The 17,083-nt window shown below is 37.1% G+C and overlaps 1 protein-coding gene across 2 annotated transcripts; it reads right to left on the reverse strand.

Moving 5' to 3' along the window:
• Nucleotides 1-2,907: 2,907 nt before the first annotated feature.
• On the reverse strand, nucleotides 2,908-15,728 carry LOC117403261 (REST corepressor 3-like). Of its 2 annotated transcripts, none has more exons than XM_034005280.3 (12): nucleotides 15,493-15,728; nucleotides 15,339-15,395; nucleotides 14,425-14,502; nucleotides 13,262-13,314; nucleotides 12,730-12,891; nucleotides 12,236-12,360; nucleotides 11,782-11,860; nucleotides 10,687-10,905; nucleotides 9,765-9,842; nucleotides 9,392-9,449; nucleotides 8,938-9,005; nucleotides 2,908-7,209 (listed from the first exon to the last, which is right to left on the reverse strand). In XM_034005280.3, exons 1-12 carry the CDS (start codon nucleotides 15,614-15,616, stop codon nucleotides 6,871-6,873), a joined length of 1,440 nt encoding a protein of 479 aa, XP_033861171.1. In that variant the 5' UTR covers nucleotides 15,617-15,728; the 3' UTR covers nucleotides 2,908-6,870. The 2 variants fall into 2 exon arrangements, with proteins under 2 accessions (XP_033861171.1, XP_058880482.1); XM_059024499.1 differs by having other exon boundaries at nucleotides 8,746-9,005.
• Between the last annotated feature and the right edge of the window lie 1,355 nt (nucleotides 15,729-17,083).

Raw genomic sequence — 17,083 nt, forward strand, 5'->3', positions numbered from 1 at the left:
TGGGCTCACAGTCCTGACTGCACCACCCCGGGATAGTCAGTGTAAGGCTCGGGCTTCCCTGAAACTGAAGAACCCGATTCTGTAGGTCCGGCAGGCTGCCAGTCTGCCAGAGAAAGTCCAACCCCAGGATACAAGGGTCCTGGACTGCTGCAGCTCAGACCTTGTGACTCACAGTAAGGCTCCCGAACTGGACTTTAAATGCCCGCTTCCCTCTCATCGACAACAGCCCCCCAGTCACTGTGCAAAGCTGCATGGTGGTGGGCTCCAAGCGGTGCTGCTGACTCCCGGTGGTTTGCTGATAGATATCGGGCCTCACCAGTGTTGCACTCAACCCAGTGTCCACCAGCGTAGTGCAGGGGACCCCTTTGATCGACACGGGGATCTGGCAAAAGTCCCCCAGTCGTCCTCCCCACGACTGTCAGCTCAGCTACTTCTGGGAGGAGCTGGCCTCCACTCCTCCAGCTGTATTGCTGGACCCATCCTGGTTGCAGTGTCTGGATGCGGTGTGCTGCTCCGCTGTCAGCTGTTTCTGGGGTGCGATGTAGCCAGGTCTGCAGTCCCCCATCTATGCAGACCCAGAGTCGGCCTGGGGACCCGAGGCGGGAAGGCTGCTGCTGGGCATTTCGCCTGTAGGTGACCATGCTGGTCAGAGTTCCTGCAGAGCTGGACCCAAGACCTGGAGCGCTGGCAGCCACTGGTGGTAAGCGTCTGCACAAGGGAATGACTTCAAGGAGCCAGGAGGGTGTAGGCGCGCCACTGTCGGGATCCCCTTCACTGAGCTGGGCTTGTCACACTGTGGGCGGCTCCTTGTTGATTCCTTCTCTGTCGTCACCTCCTCCCACTCCTCCTCCAATCGCAGTGCAGCCTGCAGGGTCTGAGGGCGTTGTAGTCACAGGTGTTTGTGTAGCTCTCCGGTCACGAGTGCCTCTATGAATTGTAGCCTGCTTGTTCTTGTTCGGCGGGTGAAGACTCTGCGTATGCCTGCCGACTCTCCCTCTTCAGCTCCAATGCAAAACTGTCCAGGCTCTCCTTCGGCCACCGCAAACGATGTTGCAGCCTCAAATGGAGCCCCTCTGGATTGACCAGGCTCCCGAAGTGGCACGCGAGAGCCTTGCTTAAGAGCCGTGTATTCTCCCAGGCTGTCGGGGGGAAGGTTTAACAGGACTAGCTGTGCATCAACCCTCAGCACCCCACTCAGTTGGCTAGCCTTCTCTGCCTCGCTCTAGCCATGCAGCTTGGCCAGTGTCTCCAGCTGCACCGCGAAGGCTTCCCAGCTGCTGGTGTCATTGAATCCTGGGATCTTTATTCCGCCTGGCTGTTCTTTTGACCTCCCACTTGTTTTCTGCTGACCACGTGGGTCTTGCTGCTCACCGCTGGTCTCTCGCTCTGCAGAGCCCGCTCTGACTCTGCTCCACACTCTCGCAGCCAGTCTTGGGAGATGCCCTCTGTTGCTACCGATCTCCACCCGGACAGTGGCGGTGTGTCGGCTCAGGTAACACCTGCCACCAGCTCCTTCTTTACTTTCCACAGTGTTCGATCCATCCCACTTCTCATCACCCATGTAGCACTGGATGAAATTGCTATCAGAATAAAAAGCAGTCTTGACAACACGAGCACAGGTCAGTAACTGGCAGGCTCTTTATTTCTCTTTAGGTTCACAGCAAGTAACACAGCTCATAGCACATGATTCTCCACTCTCTGAATCAACACACCTGATGCAACCTATTTTATCCCCCCTCAGACCCAGACACAAAGTTACAAGTATGAGAGGCATCGACCAATCAGCACCCACTGACCTTTAACTAACAACAATGTAATAGAATATCACGTTCCTCTCCCAGAGTCCTGTACAGCTGCATTGAGGTTCACATGAACAGCACCTGGTGACCCCCATGTAGACAGCCTGATCCAGCACCACGTCCGAGCACCCTGCCGCATGGTGTAAGTTAACAGTTGCGACAAAGCTGGTCCGCCTGCACCTGCCGTTACAGTATGGTCATGTAATTAAAGCAAAATGGCTCCTCATGCCCAGTATTTTTGTTTAAGTTATAAGTGTGAGAAAATACCTTCTGTTCTGGCTTCCCCTTCTTTTTCTTACCTAAATCACAAAGCCGCCCTCCTATAAAAAAAAAAAAAAACCCAGATATACAGTACGTTAAGATATGTATACAGACTTGCCTACACGTATGTAAAACAGCATGTTTCCAAAGTACCTCTGATTTTTGTTTTAGCTACACTAGGACCTTAGTTTTCACGTATGATCCAAAAGATTGAGCTCGAGGAGGAAAGCAAGTGTCTGAGTCGGAATAGATTTCCTAGGTGGAAGCCCCTTTCTTTAACCACTGGACCACACAGCCTCATCGTTTTAAAAAAATGCACGTATGGCACTGCAACTAAACTAAACTCAATATGCTGAGCATATCGAATGTGTTACTGCTCGACGCCGAAATATGAACACTCTCATTGGATGTGTGCGTGCAGTGTGCTCAATGCTTTTTTACAACGCTGTTTTGACTGCTTGAACTTTACTATTCAACCTCAAAATATTTTACATGGCAAACCAACACAGAAAATTAAGGAGTCTTTATATACTTCACCAGAATGTGTACATGAGCACCTGTGTCCTCGTAGCTAGTTACAGCATACTTGTGTTGCACATTCTCCCAAGTCTTTATATGGAAAATGTTCTAAACTATTCTTTCCCCCTATTTATCATTTAAAGGAAGCCGTCCGGTTGCCTACTGAAACATTTTATTTTTTGGGTAAAAGTATTTTTTCACTTCATTTTCCACAGTATAACATAATAGGGAGGTTGTGAAAAAGCCCATCATGAAACTGATACTTCAGTACACAGAGGAATATGCATTAAGCTGTGGAAAGAAAATTAATTAAATAAAAAGCAGCAGCACCAAGACTACTTCTGAACTTTAATGCTTTGTTACAACAAGCATGTCATGATTGAACAATCAATTAGCAATAAACTGACAGTGTATACATGCACAAAGATACCATTACATATTAGGTACTTTTAATGCTTTACACCTAGCAAAGTACATAACAATAAATGGAAAAAAAACTTCCATTATGTACAAACAGATATTGTAAGTACATATGCTGAGGTTTTTAAAATGTGTGCGCTATTTTCTACATACAGTACAGACAGGTCTTTAAAGTAGCACTTTAAACTGAGTTACACAGTAGTAGAAAGTCTAATGTATCCAAGTGAGTTAGCAGTCTCTTTACCTAAGGACATAACCATTATGTAGCATAGCTTAAATTCATGTTCAACTCATGTTAAGTTTTCTACACAGGATTTATACTAACAATACCAAATGATTACATTAGGGCACAACACAGACTAAATATTCCAGCCACGCTGCACTAGTCAAATGTTTCATAACCATCCATCATTGGAACACGCTTTTGGAAAGGAAAATGAGAAAAGAGGTTCCATTGTGAAATGAAAGGCTAGTTTTACCAAATGTGAACGATGGAAACCGTCAATTGACTAGTACAACAGAATAACCTGCTGTGGTCACCTAAAACAAAAGAGCTAAAGTTATTTTCTAAATACTGTCTTGTTAGTAAATATCACTAAGTTAGGAAAAAGGTTTCAGTGCCCTACAATTTGTACTATCAGATATAAGAATATTGATAGAAACAGTATTTAAGATATGACACACATATTTATACTAATGGCAAAGTGATAAAAATAAGTTAAAACTGAAAACATACACCTGAAGCATGTTTCTTTGAAATCATTTGGTCTTTGAAACACAACAAATAGCAAATTATATAGACAAATGAATAAAATAACCAAGCACAATGTTCTTTAAAAGAAAAAAAACAAAACTTTAAAAGACAAAAAAATATAGAAAGCATTAAAACTAAACTTGGAATTATTTTTATCCAAGCATGATAAAAAAAAAATATTATTAGGATCTCAATAGAAGTTTTAGCAGTTTTGAAGACACTGAGGACATGGAGCCTTAAAAGCCCTTCTTGTCAGCATGTACTATATAAAGGTTCATGACAAAATGTTAAGAAAGGGTAGGTCAATCCCCTTTTTCATGTGTATAAAGTAAAAAAATAGCCCTTGATGTGCATGAAAAAATAAAGCTCTTCCCATCACAAATGACTTGCAATAGGTCAAACATTGAAAGAAAATAAAGTAAAAAGCATGCACAGAAGATGGAATGCTAATTTAAAAGCAAGTACATGGTTCTCACACTTCCTGTGGCTTACTAAATAAGCACAACCCCCACCCCACATGATTTCCTCCCCATTTCTTAAGCGTCTTTCTGCTGTACAGTGGGTTTGTAGAATGCATTTCCTGCAAGTTACGACATATACTTGGAGAGAGTCAGCAGATTAGTACCATTATTTTTGTGCTGCTCAAGCCAAAGCTGTGTTTTTTTTAACTGCTTTCCCTTCAAAATCTGTGCATTTTTCACTTTCATGAAGTATGTATGTATGTGTATATATATATATATATATATATATATATATATATATATATATATATATATATATATTCCAGTTGTGGTATGTGAATCAGCCGTGCAGTTTAAAAATCCAACATTTTGTACATACCATACAATTGCCCCCTTGTTAAAACACCACATCTGAGGTATGCATGATGGGCCGGTAAGAATATCATGAGCTTCATTTGAAACCTGTTGCTGTTATAGAGAATTGTAAAATGTGCCACACAGTAAAACTATTATTATCGTTTTCAAATATTTATTGTTAAAGAGCACCTTTGTATGGATGTGAAATTTCAGATATCTTAACTAATTTATTTTTCTTGTGGGTTATATTCACTTTGGATCATTTTCTGTTTCAAGTCAACTCATCCTTTGACTTTTTAAGACTCAAAGCACCGCTGCGACCTTAAACGGAGCTTTCAGAATCATGCTGGAACTGTTTCACGATAGTGACTATTAACCTTTATGCCACACTGCCCTCTGGCTGCAATAAATATATCAGTGTAGTATTTCTTGCAACCACTAGGGGCAGTCCTGCATAAAGACAACTTTACAATGGTGTACCAGATATATTTTTTTACATTGAGGCCACAATGGTTCTTTAAAGCTTTAAGTCACAAGGATTTGATGACTAAAACTGAAAATGATACAAAGTGAATGTAAACAAGAATAATACATTAGTTAAGATACCTCATATCTAACACTACATAACATGCTAAAAAAACCCATCTGTTTTCTTTAGCACAGTTGAAGTTACTTTGTTATTTGGTAAAACTATATATTTTTTAAACTGCTGCTAAAGTTGTTAGAATTACTATTTATCCATACCTTGTAACATGCTAAACGTTAGAACAATGGGACAACAGCGAGACAACAGATTGCCTAAAACAATTCCTACCCTATAGGACAAAATCACGTCCAAAAGCAAGGAAACATTTGAAATGTACAGATTACAAAGCCACTGCCAAAACTCTCATCTTAATTATTTTCTTTGTTCATACTAGCACACACAATTCATAGGGGTCTTTTTTAAATTCATGCAGTGTTTAAAGCACAAAGGTCACTGGAGCACAAAACCAAACTGGATGTAGTTGCTAATAATAACCCTCATGATTTTAATTCTATTTTGTTGTTAAAAAAAAACCAAACAAAAAAAAAACCATTTTATTAATTTGCGCATGGTCATTAAATTGATTAAGTTCCCTGAATTCAGCTGCTTTATGTATAAAATCCTGCAGCGTCTAAACCAATGATTAAAACATTGTGAAAAATGACTTTTACTCAATGACGGGTAATTGATCACCAGATTGTTCTTTTAAAATTCTTCGCTGAAGATAGGAAAATAGCTTGACAGAGCCAATAAACTCTCTACCTCACATTCCTGAACTATTCAAAACTGAATCTGCACACAAACTAAAACAGTCAAAGTAAAACAACAATACAAAAAACAAGCCCCTCTCATTCTACACACATGATTAATGCTCATTGGGTACATACAATATAGTTACAAAGGGAATGTAAAATGACAGCATTTTACCTTTTAAAAAAATAGACACATTTGTTCTCTCTTAAATACTTCAATGACAATGACAAATCAATGACTTGTATTTCTTTTCCAGTTTTATAAGAGCAACCAGAGAAATATGTTCAGCTGTTACTCTTTAAAATACTTTTGTGGAATTAAGTGCACTTGTATGGTGTTAATTATTCCTCGCATAAATGCGAAATTTGTCAGGAGTCAATAGCACCAAGTAGAAAAATAAATAACTGCTTATATACACAAGACTGATAATGATTAGTTCTGTAGTAGAGAAAACAACATATTTGATACAGTAATTAACCAAGCAATACCAAAAGAAATCCAGCGTACATCACTTATGCCCATGGCATAAAATTATTCCATACAAAACGCATGTCTCACTAATGCTGTTAGATAAACCATATCAACTTTGTAGTGTCTTCGTTGTTGCAGATTACATGGAGTAAAATAAAAAAAAAACTTTTGGTTGTCCAGTTTGGCTAAATTTGTAAATGCAATAAATACAAATATTTCTACAATAGGCCTGTTCTAATTTATATCACTAACTTAACAGATTAGTGTAGCATTTGAATAAAAGAAAGTTACTTATACTTATTTGTATTTATCTAATGATAACATTTACTCCAAATAAGTGCGTTGGTGACAGGAAAAGATGATGACAAATCTATTGATAACATGAACCTTTTCTAAAAAGTTCACTTATCTTTTTACCAAAATTGGCTATTCAGATAACAAACTCAGAAGAGACACTGTATGCAACTTCATCTGCAAAAGTTCTAGTCTCTTTAAAAAAAAAAAATACCAAAAAAATACAAAGAAAAAAAAATTGTAACTGCAATGTATTCAGTGCAGAGAGGACTGTGTTTCTGCTTGGATTCCAATCAGTGTTGGTGGCTGCTGTCCGCTGACAGCTGGTACGACTGGCCTTGGGTTCAGACGGGGTGGCATCTGATTGGCTGGCCTGATGAGCGGAGGTGGTGGCTGGTTGAGGGTAGGCCTTGGTTGAAGGAAGCGAGCCTGCTGCTGCAATGGGGGAGGCTGCCGGTGGAGAGCTGGGGCAGCTGGGATAGATGGCCGGAGAAGGGGTGGTGGTTGGTTGAATGAAGCTGTAGGTGTTACAGGAGCTGAGGCAGAAGACACTTGGGCTGGAGGAGAACGACCAGAAGATGGCATCACCAAAGCCTGTAGGTAAAAAATACATTTTGATTTGTATTTAAAAAAATACATTTAGGAGGTAGAGACATAACATTCTCAATTTGACTTCCTGGATTAAAAAAAGGTTTACAAATAAAAAATAACAATGAAAAGTCAAAACCAAAATATGAAGAAAAAAAAATGCATATATATAAGTGCTGGGACGAACACAGGATTTTCGTGTTTGGATATTCGCTCAAAATTAAAATATTCGTTCGGATATTCGTTCGTTTTCAAAAAATAAGAAAAGCCATTATATTGCTTAGAACACAGGCAGAGACAGCATAGCAGCAGGGACCGGGGGGTGACCCCTGTGTGTGTGCCTTTATTTTACAGCAATACCTTACAATATGTAACATGTTAAAGAAGAAAAATATCCCAGGAGTAAAGAATAAGTTGTGTAGGACTTACTTTACCCCAGTGAATTAACTACAAAACAAAGGCTGCCAAATAGCAGTTCAAGTTAAACGTTGTTTTGTTTATTCCCGAAATAAATAGGACAAAGTTGATGCTGCATTTTATTTATTTTTTTACTTTTTTTTCATTTCTTGCCATTTCCGTTTCTTCACAGTAAACAGTGGCCATCGACACGTTTTCATAAAGTATTAACATGAGGTTTACTTGTGTCTTTTTGTAGCTGAACAAGCAAACGAAAACTGAAATTTAACTTTAAACACTTCAAATAAAACAAACATGGAAATTGTGTTGTAAAGTGAAGGGGAAAAACTCACCGTTTTGGTTCTTGTTTATTACATTCCACATAAAGTCGCAACAAGCAAGTTGGGCACTATTTAAGCGAGGCACTTCAGAATTATGTGCTTGCCTTTTTTCTGTCCTGAGATTCTGACTCGCTCCAAGCAGCACAACGCGTTTTTGACCCAGGTGGCCTTCCATAGAGACCACTATGGGTTTGTTTACTTTTTGCGGTCTAAAACTTTTAAGTAGAGGCTCAAGAGCTGCTGTGTTGATCCTGTGTTTTTTTTATATATTAATCTCACATATCACACAGAGCTCTTTTTCATTTGCCATTTTTGCCATTCGCGCAACTTCTGGTGAGGTGGTAAATAAGTGCAAGGTATTTTTGTAATTTCTAGCGAATACGAAAATCTGATTTTTGTACCCAAATACATGGTAAAAAATATTTGTCTGATTTGTCCCAGCACTAATTTATATATATACATACACTGTACTAATGCATATTAACGTAAGAACTGACATCTGCTACAACTGCACTGACATCATCAATGTCAACACCAGTTACCACCTTGTAAGTTCATTGTTAGAAAATATAATAAATGTCTTTACAGCAAATGGAACTCACTTTCTGCCAGATTCACTTAAGTTATGTTTCTACAATAATTGTACATGTTTACATATCCCACCTACTACCCCCAACTCAACTGTCCTTTGAGATGGCATTTCAAACACCAGGGTTGTGGTCTTCTTTTTAAGTTATACCGTCCATCTTATCTCTGCTCTATGTTATCTACTGTCTGTTAGTGAAAGGCAAGTAGAAAATTCCACCACCTCCTCCTCCTCCTCCTCCTCCTCTTCGTCGGTACTTTTCCCTGACGGGGTGTTGAAAGTGTTCTTCCCCTCCTCCCCTGAGGTAGCAGTGTCAACGTTGGGGGCCTGAGTTCCCTGTTCTGCCTCCCACTCCTGCAGCACCTCCTCCAAGTTAAATCGACGACGGTAGTTTACAAAGAAGTTTTTTACCTGACCTACGGTCTTATTACCGATAACTTCGGCAATAGCTTGGAAGTCTTTCCCATACTTCCGGACACCTATGGACAAAGAAGTGGTTGTCTTTAAAAGGGAGATTTTAGTTTTGTTTTGAGTACACATAAACAAAGCAACTGGAAATAAGAAAAAACGGTATGAGAGTTTATAAATAAATAATGAAAGGCCTTCTATGTTTACCTATCTACATCAACTGTAACTCGCCATCAGCCAGTGCCCTCCCTCACAGAATATGCCTTAAAACCACTGCCACTTACTGTAATGGCTATCTGAAAAATCTATACAATTACATGGATCAATGGATTGCTGATTAGGTAAAATGAAAAAAGAAAAGTGCCCTCTCTACAATATTCACAGTTCAATATTCACAGTTCACAGTGGGCTTACATTACCCTGTTAAAAACAATGCTGCTGAAATGTCTATAGCTACCTTGTACTGCAAGAAGCTGTTCATCTGTAGTCCATCTGGCATTTATTTTCTGGTTACACTACAAGAAAAATATAGTGATAAAGTTATACTCTTTATAAACCCTTAAACAAAAAACATAACCCTGAAATCTGCTTGGAAGGTAACAGTATAAATCCTGACTCCTACTTAAACAATGAGGTTCTCTCAGTCCCCACTGACAAGCTGTCAATCGGTGGCCTCTGTTCAGTTCAATGCTATGGTCTAAAGTCCAAGATGTAACACTTTTTTCAAGCAATAGCGAATCAAGCTAACATGCTTCCACTTTTTATTTAGATATTTTTCTACTACTGTATGAAGGCATTCAACATTCGCTTTCTACAGTATTAGAATTTACCTCAGGCAGTCTGTAGTCATCTATACCTGTGTCCATCTTCTGTTTCAGAACACCATTAACTTGCTTAGCATTTTGGACCTTTAAGAAAAAAATGAAATACTCCTCATTAAAACCTCTATATCTATATAATTCTAATAGGTCTAAAATCATATAGAGATAATACAAGTCATGTCTAATGTGTGGCATGATTTCTCATGATTTCCTTAAATGTGTTGAATTGAATGATGTTAATAAGTAGGTTCAAGATGTACTTTATCAGTACAAAAATTTTACTACTATAAATATTTTATTACTATAACATCTAAAAAAAGCTCTGCAAATGTCTGTGATGTTCTTTGAGCGCTGGATGCGGAAGCAGCTATCTTGTTTGTTTATGTCCGTGTTATCTATGTGGTGTCGGGTCTATCAGTATTCATGAGATACGCCATTTTTTTTCGGCTTATCTCGGCTCCTATCGGTCTCACTCGGCCATTGAATGGTTTTCTCGGCTTTTTCCGGAGAAAAAACGACTAGACCTGTTTTTTGCGTCTTTTTGATGATGTTGGACAGGGTTCGACATTGGACCGGAAAGGGAAAATTGCGATGTCTAACTGTACACTAAATTTAATCAATTGGACCAATTAAGCTTCTAATAATCACTTAATTGGTCCAAGTAAATAATTTAGGGTACAGTTGTAACAAAAACCACGACACCGGCCCTCCAGGACCAGGTGTGGAGACCCCTGATCTAAACTGTGGCAGATTTTAATACTGCAACCCTAAAATTAATTGGTTTAATCATTAAAATAGACCCAAGTGAGACTGCACACAATTCATCTCATTAAAAAGTGATCCAGACTAAATGCAGAAGCTACACAACATAAGAGTAAAGTGAAAGACAACTTCTTAAGCTTTCTAGATGATAAAATGCTGATACAGGTACCTGTCGTTTTAATGAAACTAGCTCCATGTCCAGTTGTCTAAGAACAGTGTTTGCTGCACTGGGACTACAGGAAACGGCTACCACATCCTCCTGAGTTAGGTACATGCCTTTGGGAGGGCGGCACTTGGAACGCTGCGAATGGTGGCGATGCATCAGATTCTGGTGCTCCCTTCGACCCAACCCAATCTTACTGTTCTGGACAGGCTGTTCAGAATGACTCTAAAAAAAACATACAAAAGTAATACAATTAAGACATGTAAGTAACACACATAACTCCCTGTGGCAGGGCGGAAGCCCTGAATGTGTAAAGAAAGGTGTTTTTGTTTTCTTTGACAAAGATTAATTATTTAAGTTTGGCTGGAATGGGGTGTATACCGTCCCTGCCAGATACATGTGTGGAATGTGGCTGGGTCCTGATTGAATAATTGATTATTAATCAAGCCCCAGCCACATGCTATATAAAGGGAACCACAGTCTTTGTTTGTTGGGTTAGTTTAGGGAACGGAATGGGCACAACACCGTGACAGCTCTGCTTAGGTGTTGGGCTTTTGATTTGTGTTTGTTCAAATCTTTTTGTTTGTTCCTGTTGTTTTGTACTAGTTAATAAAATAGCACAATAGCTAAGAAATAATAAAACTGTAGCTTTCTGTCTTTGGGTCTGCTTCCTGCCATTCATAAGCCTTGGTTGTGACGCTATCCTGTCACACTTCATATTATAAAACACATAATGTTAACCTGTAAAACTGTAATTGTTCTATCAATAAGGGATGTCAAGTTTAAACATGTAAACATCGTACTATTAGCCATTAACTGAGGGTTTAAAAGAAACTCACAGATATCAGCCCTTAAATCCATTCAGTAAATTATTAATTTGCTTTGTTGTTACTGGAGTTTATTTAGGAGTTGGTCTCTAGAGCATGCTTCTTTGTGAATGTGTCTAAATGTAAACAGTACAGTTTAGTTTACCGCAGTAAGTGTTCACATTTACAAATATTAGTAAACCTGGAAGCCCAACTACCAACAAACAATCATATATTTCTTGGGATTTAGTTTGAGTCTCAACAAGGTACTTGAAATGTAAACAAGACACATTACCTCTTTTTTAGTTTCTTTACTTGGGTCATAATCACTATCATTTCCCTCATTTGGATTTCCCTCTTCCATCTCCTCGTCACTAAAATGCCAAACCAAACATAACTGAAAAATGGCTTCTATAGAAAAAGAAATGTATGTTTTATCAAATATATATATATTTTTAAATACCTAAATTAACTTTAACCATCCAAGTATCTAGCTACATGGGACTGCTCTTCATTAACTTTGATCATCACATTTTGCAAAACAATTTATTTTCATTATAAATTATAATAATTTTCTCCAGTATGAAAAATAACAAGTATAGATTGGAACATCAGACCAAAATACATCAGATTATTTTCTACAGCAAATACATGTGCTTTCTATGAAGGTAGGGCTGGACTTATCACATTACATTTAATATCTGCAAGATTACCAAAATAACAATATTAGAACTCCATGTTCCAATTACCTTTCTTCTTGATTATTTCTGTTTGCTAGTTTTCTGGCCTGACGGTCCATCAGACTTGTCCTGGATCTTGTTTTTTTCCAAGAGTAGTAATATTTTACCAAACTTGAAATGGTTTTATCTGGTAGCTGTAAATTACATTACAGTTAGCAGTGAAAGGAAGAAAGAAATAAAGACTAGTATGTCATATTTAATCCAAGACATTTTCATCTACAATATTTTTGGTACCATAAGCTACAAGAACAAGTTACCAAGTTTTATTTAATGGCACAATACAGTCATGTAGTGAAATGTGATAACTGGAAAAAACAAACCTTTGCAGTGAAAGGGTGGTTTAATTCTTAAGACCAGGTTCCAGCAATTCAACTCTGTATATGACAAAAAAAAAGAAAAGAAAAAAGGAGACCTGTGCCAATATATTGTATGACTGAATTGTACCATTAAATCATACTGAATAACTGCACCCATAAGGTATGTAGCTTTTGAAGGCAAGTTACCATTTGTTGAATCCTGTGGAAACTTTTCCCATGAAAACTGAAGGCTTGCTCAAACAGAACTTTATCCTCCACTGTCCACTCATCAGGAAAAGGGGTGAAGTTTGGGAGATCAGCAAGTGACTTTTCAATGTTGTGCTTGTGCCAAAATAACATGCCCAGAGCCTAATAATAGACAACAAATAATTCAAACCAAGACACATACATTGAGAGTACCTCCAGAGTACTGACAATTTGACAGGTCAATGAACTGCACTAAAGCCAATAAGAGTTGCAAGTTGAACAAAATATTACCAAGTAAACTTTAGTACTAAGAATTAAATCGTGTTGGTTAACAATAGCACAGACTATCAGTGGTCTGCTAAGAAATAAATAATAATAATAATAATAATAATAATAATAATAATAATAATAATAATAATAATAATAAAACAGAAGACGTGTAGTTAATTACATTTAGTTAATTTACGATAAGTTTTCTACAGAAAAAAGAAAACAAATATTAGAACAAAAAGATGAAGACCAAAATACAAACCTGTTCAACATTGTATCCATGCTTTTCTTTTGCTATCGCAATATATTCATCCACTGCAAAAATAAATAAATAATGGAACTGTACATAGTAGTAGTAAAATTAGGCAGTGCACATTGTGGACAAAAAGTAACTAGACATGTACTAGGTTTATGCACAAAGAAATCGATCTTTTTGTAATTGATTGTTTTGATTTAGAAAACAAATGTACAGAGTTTACATGTCAAATACACATATGCAGAATACATAGAGGATTTGGGATTCTTCAATTGGTAACTTAAATCCGATTGCCAGTTAATTTCCATTCCTGTTAGTACCATACTCAGGGGTGAAATTCTGTTGATACTCACCGGTACGCCGTACTGGGACTTATTTTGACGCCTGTACAGGGTACCAGGATTTATTTAATCTGCCTTTCATCCAAGCGGATGCATTCCATCCACTCATACGTGCCCCTGTGTGTGTGTGTGCCTTTATTTTACAGCAAGACATTACACTATGTAACATGTTAAAAGTAAAAACTTATCCCAGGAGTAAAGAATACGTTGTGTAGGCCTTACTTTACCCCAGTGAATTAACTACAAAACAAAGGATGACAAATAAATGTTGTTTGTTTGTTCCCGAAATAAATAGTACATAAAGATTTATACTGTTTCTACCTGAAAAATCTTATTCTGGAATAGATCATGTTAATTAATCTACACAGAAACACAACAGAGAAGCACACAGGATATATTATTGTAGGATAAGTAATAAGAAACAGGGAGTACCCAGGGTCTGGAAAGTATGGGGATGATTTCAGAGAATACTATGAAGATAAAAATGGCCAAGTCAAGTACATAATTTTAAGGCAAGTACATAATTTTTTTAAGAGTAGTGCCTGTTACATTAAAAATTAGAGGGGTATTTTAGCCCCTATTGTGCATTGTTTGACTTAGACCTTTTTGTATAATTTTTTCATAGCAGTTGTTTTTTTTATACTTTTTTTTTATAACATCATTCCTTTTTTAGGATATCTTGAAACAAAACTCCCTCTCTACAGCGGTTAGTGCATACTGTTTTATTTTTTTAATGCTCAGTACATGACCAAGTGATACATGCAGAGGGCACAAAGCTTTCAGTATTTTCAGCTAGGGTCATAATGAAATGATGCTAATGATACTTACATTTTGTATCAAGAATAAGATGATCTGGAGACCATACCAACATTCCCCCACTGTCTTTATCTGTGTATTTTGTAGCACCTAAAAATGCAAAATAAAGAATGTAGTTTATGTACAATTGCTTTATGCATTCAATATTTTTGAGTCAATATGTCAATTAGTCTGATTACTTATTGCTCAGATTTGTACAGCATGAATAAATATCGGCATTAGTACAATGATTCATCCTAAACATAAACCTGTACCTGAACTATATATATATAGTACCTGCTGTATTTCACTCAATTTAAGGGAACGCCTTCTTAAATACTAAAGTCAGCTGTCAAACGCCTGCTGAAATCTGTAAGCGTAAGATATCACGTACACGTATAGTCAATTGTATTATTCAGAGCTTATCTTGAATTGAATCTACCAACAGATCTTTTATAAAAAAAAACAAAATAAAAAAAAACACGTTATATGTTGTGCACCGCACACAGTACGCAAACTTGTTTTTCATTTAACATTATGTGATTGTTAAAGCTTTTTAGGAGGCGGGACTATGCTAATTTGTGTTAATCGTGCAATACTTGTGTATTTGAAAAGGACAATATTGTCTAAATATGTCTGTGACAACTCTACTTTTATTTTCTAGTACACACATTATCCTGGTTCTTATAATTAAAGGATAGGCCTATACTTGGCCATATCCGGTACATTTTAATCATAAACAACAAGAACTACGGTACTAACGTTACCAGTTACTCGATCTGCATGGTTTAGTTGCAAATTTCAACCAAGAAAACATTTTCAACCAACGTCAGTATTACAAATTAAATGAAAAAGCATAAGATTTTGTGTTTACAATACAGCTTGCCAGCCATACCGAGGCTATCACATTCACAGTATAAACGTCAGATATACATTACAATTATTACCAGGTTCAAATTCAGGAATACTGGCTTGATATTCCGATCCCACTCGCATTCCAACGTCTACAAAAATAATATAAAAAAATAAGTTCCAACATATTTCAAAACAGAAATGACAATATGAAAGATTTGAAATATTATTAGTGTTCGAGGCTATCACCGTGCTCGTCGTCGCTGCCACTCTCCTCTGAAAAATGTCCATTTGAGGCGTTTGATGGGCTTTTAGTTCCGTTAGACCGTCCTTTCCCAAGGTACTCTGATCCCTTTTCCATCATTCCCGGCATTGCTAAATACTGTATTTATTTATTTATTAAATAAAGTAAAATTATACAACCAACAGCATTCGACTATGTTTCTGAGCTATTTTCCCCCAAACAACTCCCCTTTCTGCGCAGCAGTGTCACTGTGCTAATGTAATTTCAGGTATTCATCCACCTATATATTTATTTAAATTGTATTAACTTCAAAACAGGGACATGCCTCATTATTATTATTATTATTATTATTATTATCATTAATAAATATATATTTTGCTAATTATTACAACTGTCTTGTCAATTTAAATAACGTGTACTTTTTTGTCCGCAAACAAATGACTTGGCATTTGTAAACTATTTTCTTCGGCGGAAGGAACTGTCATTTGCTTGCTGGTCACAGCAAAGCTGAGCTGCGACTGTAGGGGCTGGAGCTGTACTGGCAACAGAAGCTGATTGAATTGAAGTGTAGTTTCGTGTTTAGCAGTGCATGCTATTCGTTTTTTGTTCATAACGTATATATATATATATATATATATATATATATATATATATATATATATATATATATATATATGAGCACCAGTAGAGTTTAGTGGCCCATGTTTCTTTTGCTTCTGAGGCTACCTACTAATTTATGAAGCTTACGTACGACTCAGTAGTGTTATATATATATATATATATATATATATATATATATATATATATATATATATATATATATATCTGTACAAATAATAAAGTAATTATGCGCACGGCAGATATGTTATGAAGGATCTATTTCCAAAAAAATAAAATAATAAAATAAATAAAAATAAGAAAATAAAAATAATCAGCAACGACCACAGATCAGAAGTTGGGACATTTACGTACGTATTAAAAGTGCTGGTTCAGTGACTACGGTTTATATGTGAAATTACCCGTATTGCAGTATCCAAATATTTACTATAGGAGCAGTTTGTGCAGTCTCTGGTTTATTATTATTATTATTATTATTATTATTATTATTATTATTATTATTATTATTATTATTATTAATGAGTCATTCAGAAGACGCTTTTTTCCAAAGCGACTTACAGAGACTTGGGGTTGAGCTATGCATCATCAACAACTGCTGCTGCAGATTTATTACACCTCCGTGAATTACAAGCTTATACCAGGGGGTGTTATAAAACAGACATATCTCAGCTGCTCAGACGCCCCCAGTGCAGTGGTACACATATCTTCCATCCACAGCGAGTTGTTTTTTTTTCTGTAATTTCTGCTCTATAATTTATTGTACTCGCTTTATTCTTTGCAATAAAATGCAAAGCCTGAATACATATAATGAGATGTTAAACACAAAGCTTACTCATTTTCCACCTCTCTTACTTGTGTTAATCCCTTTATAACACAAATACTAAAGATTAAAATTAGTTTATTTACAGTAACTCATATTTGGTCGATTAAGCATCAAACATTATTGTCATGTTACTAAATCACTGTACTAGAGTATGT

The sequence above is a fragment of the Acipenser ruthenus genome, chromosome 5, assembly GCF_902713425.1.
Source record: "Acipenser ruthenus chromosome 5, fAciRut3.2 maternal haplotype, whole genome shotgun sequence".
Lineage (NCBI taxonomy): Eukaryota > Metazoa > Chordata > Actinopteri > Acipenseriformes > Acipenseridae > Acipenser > Acipenser ruthenus.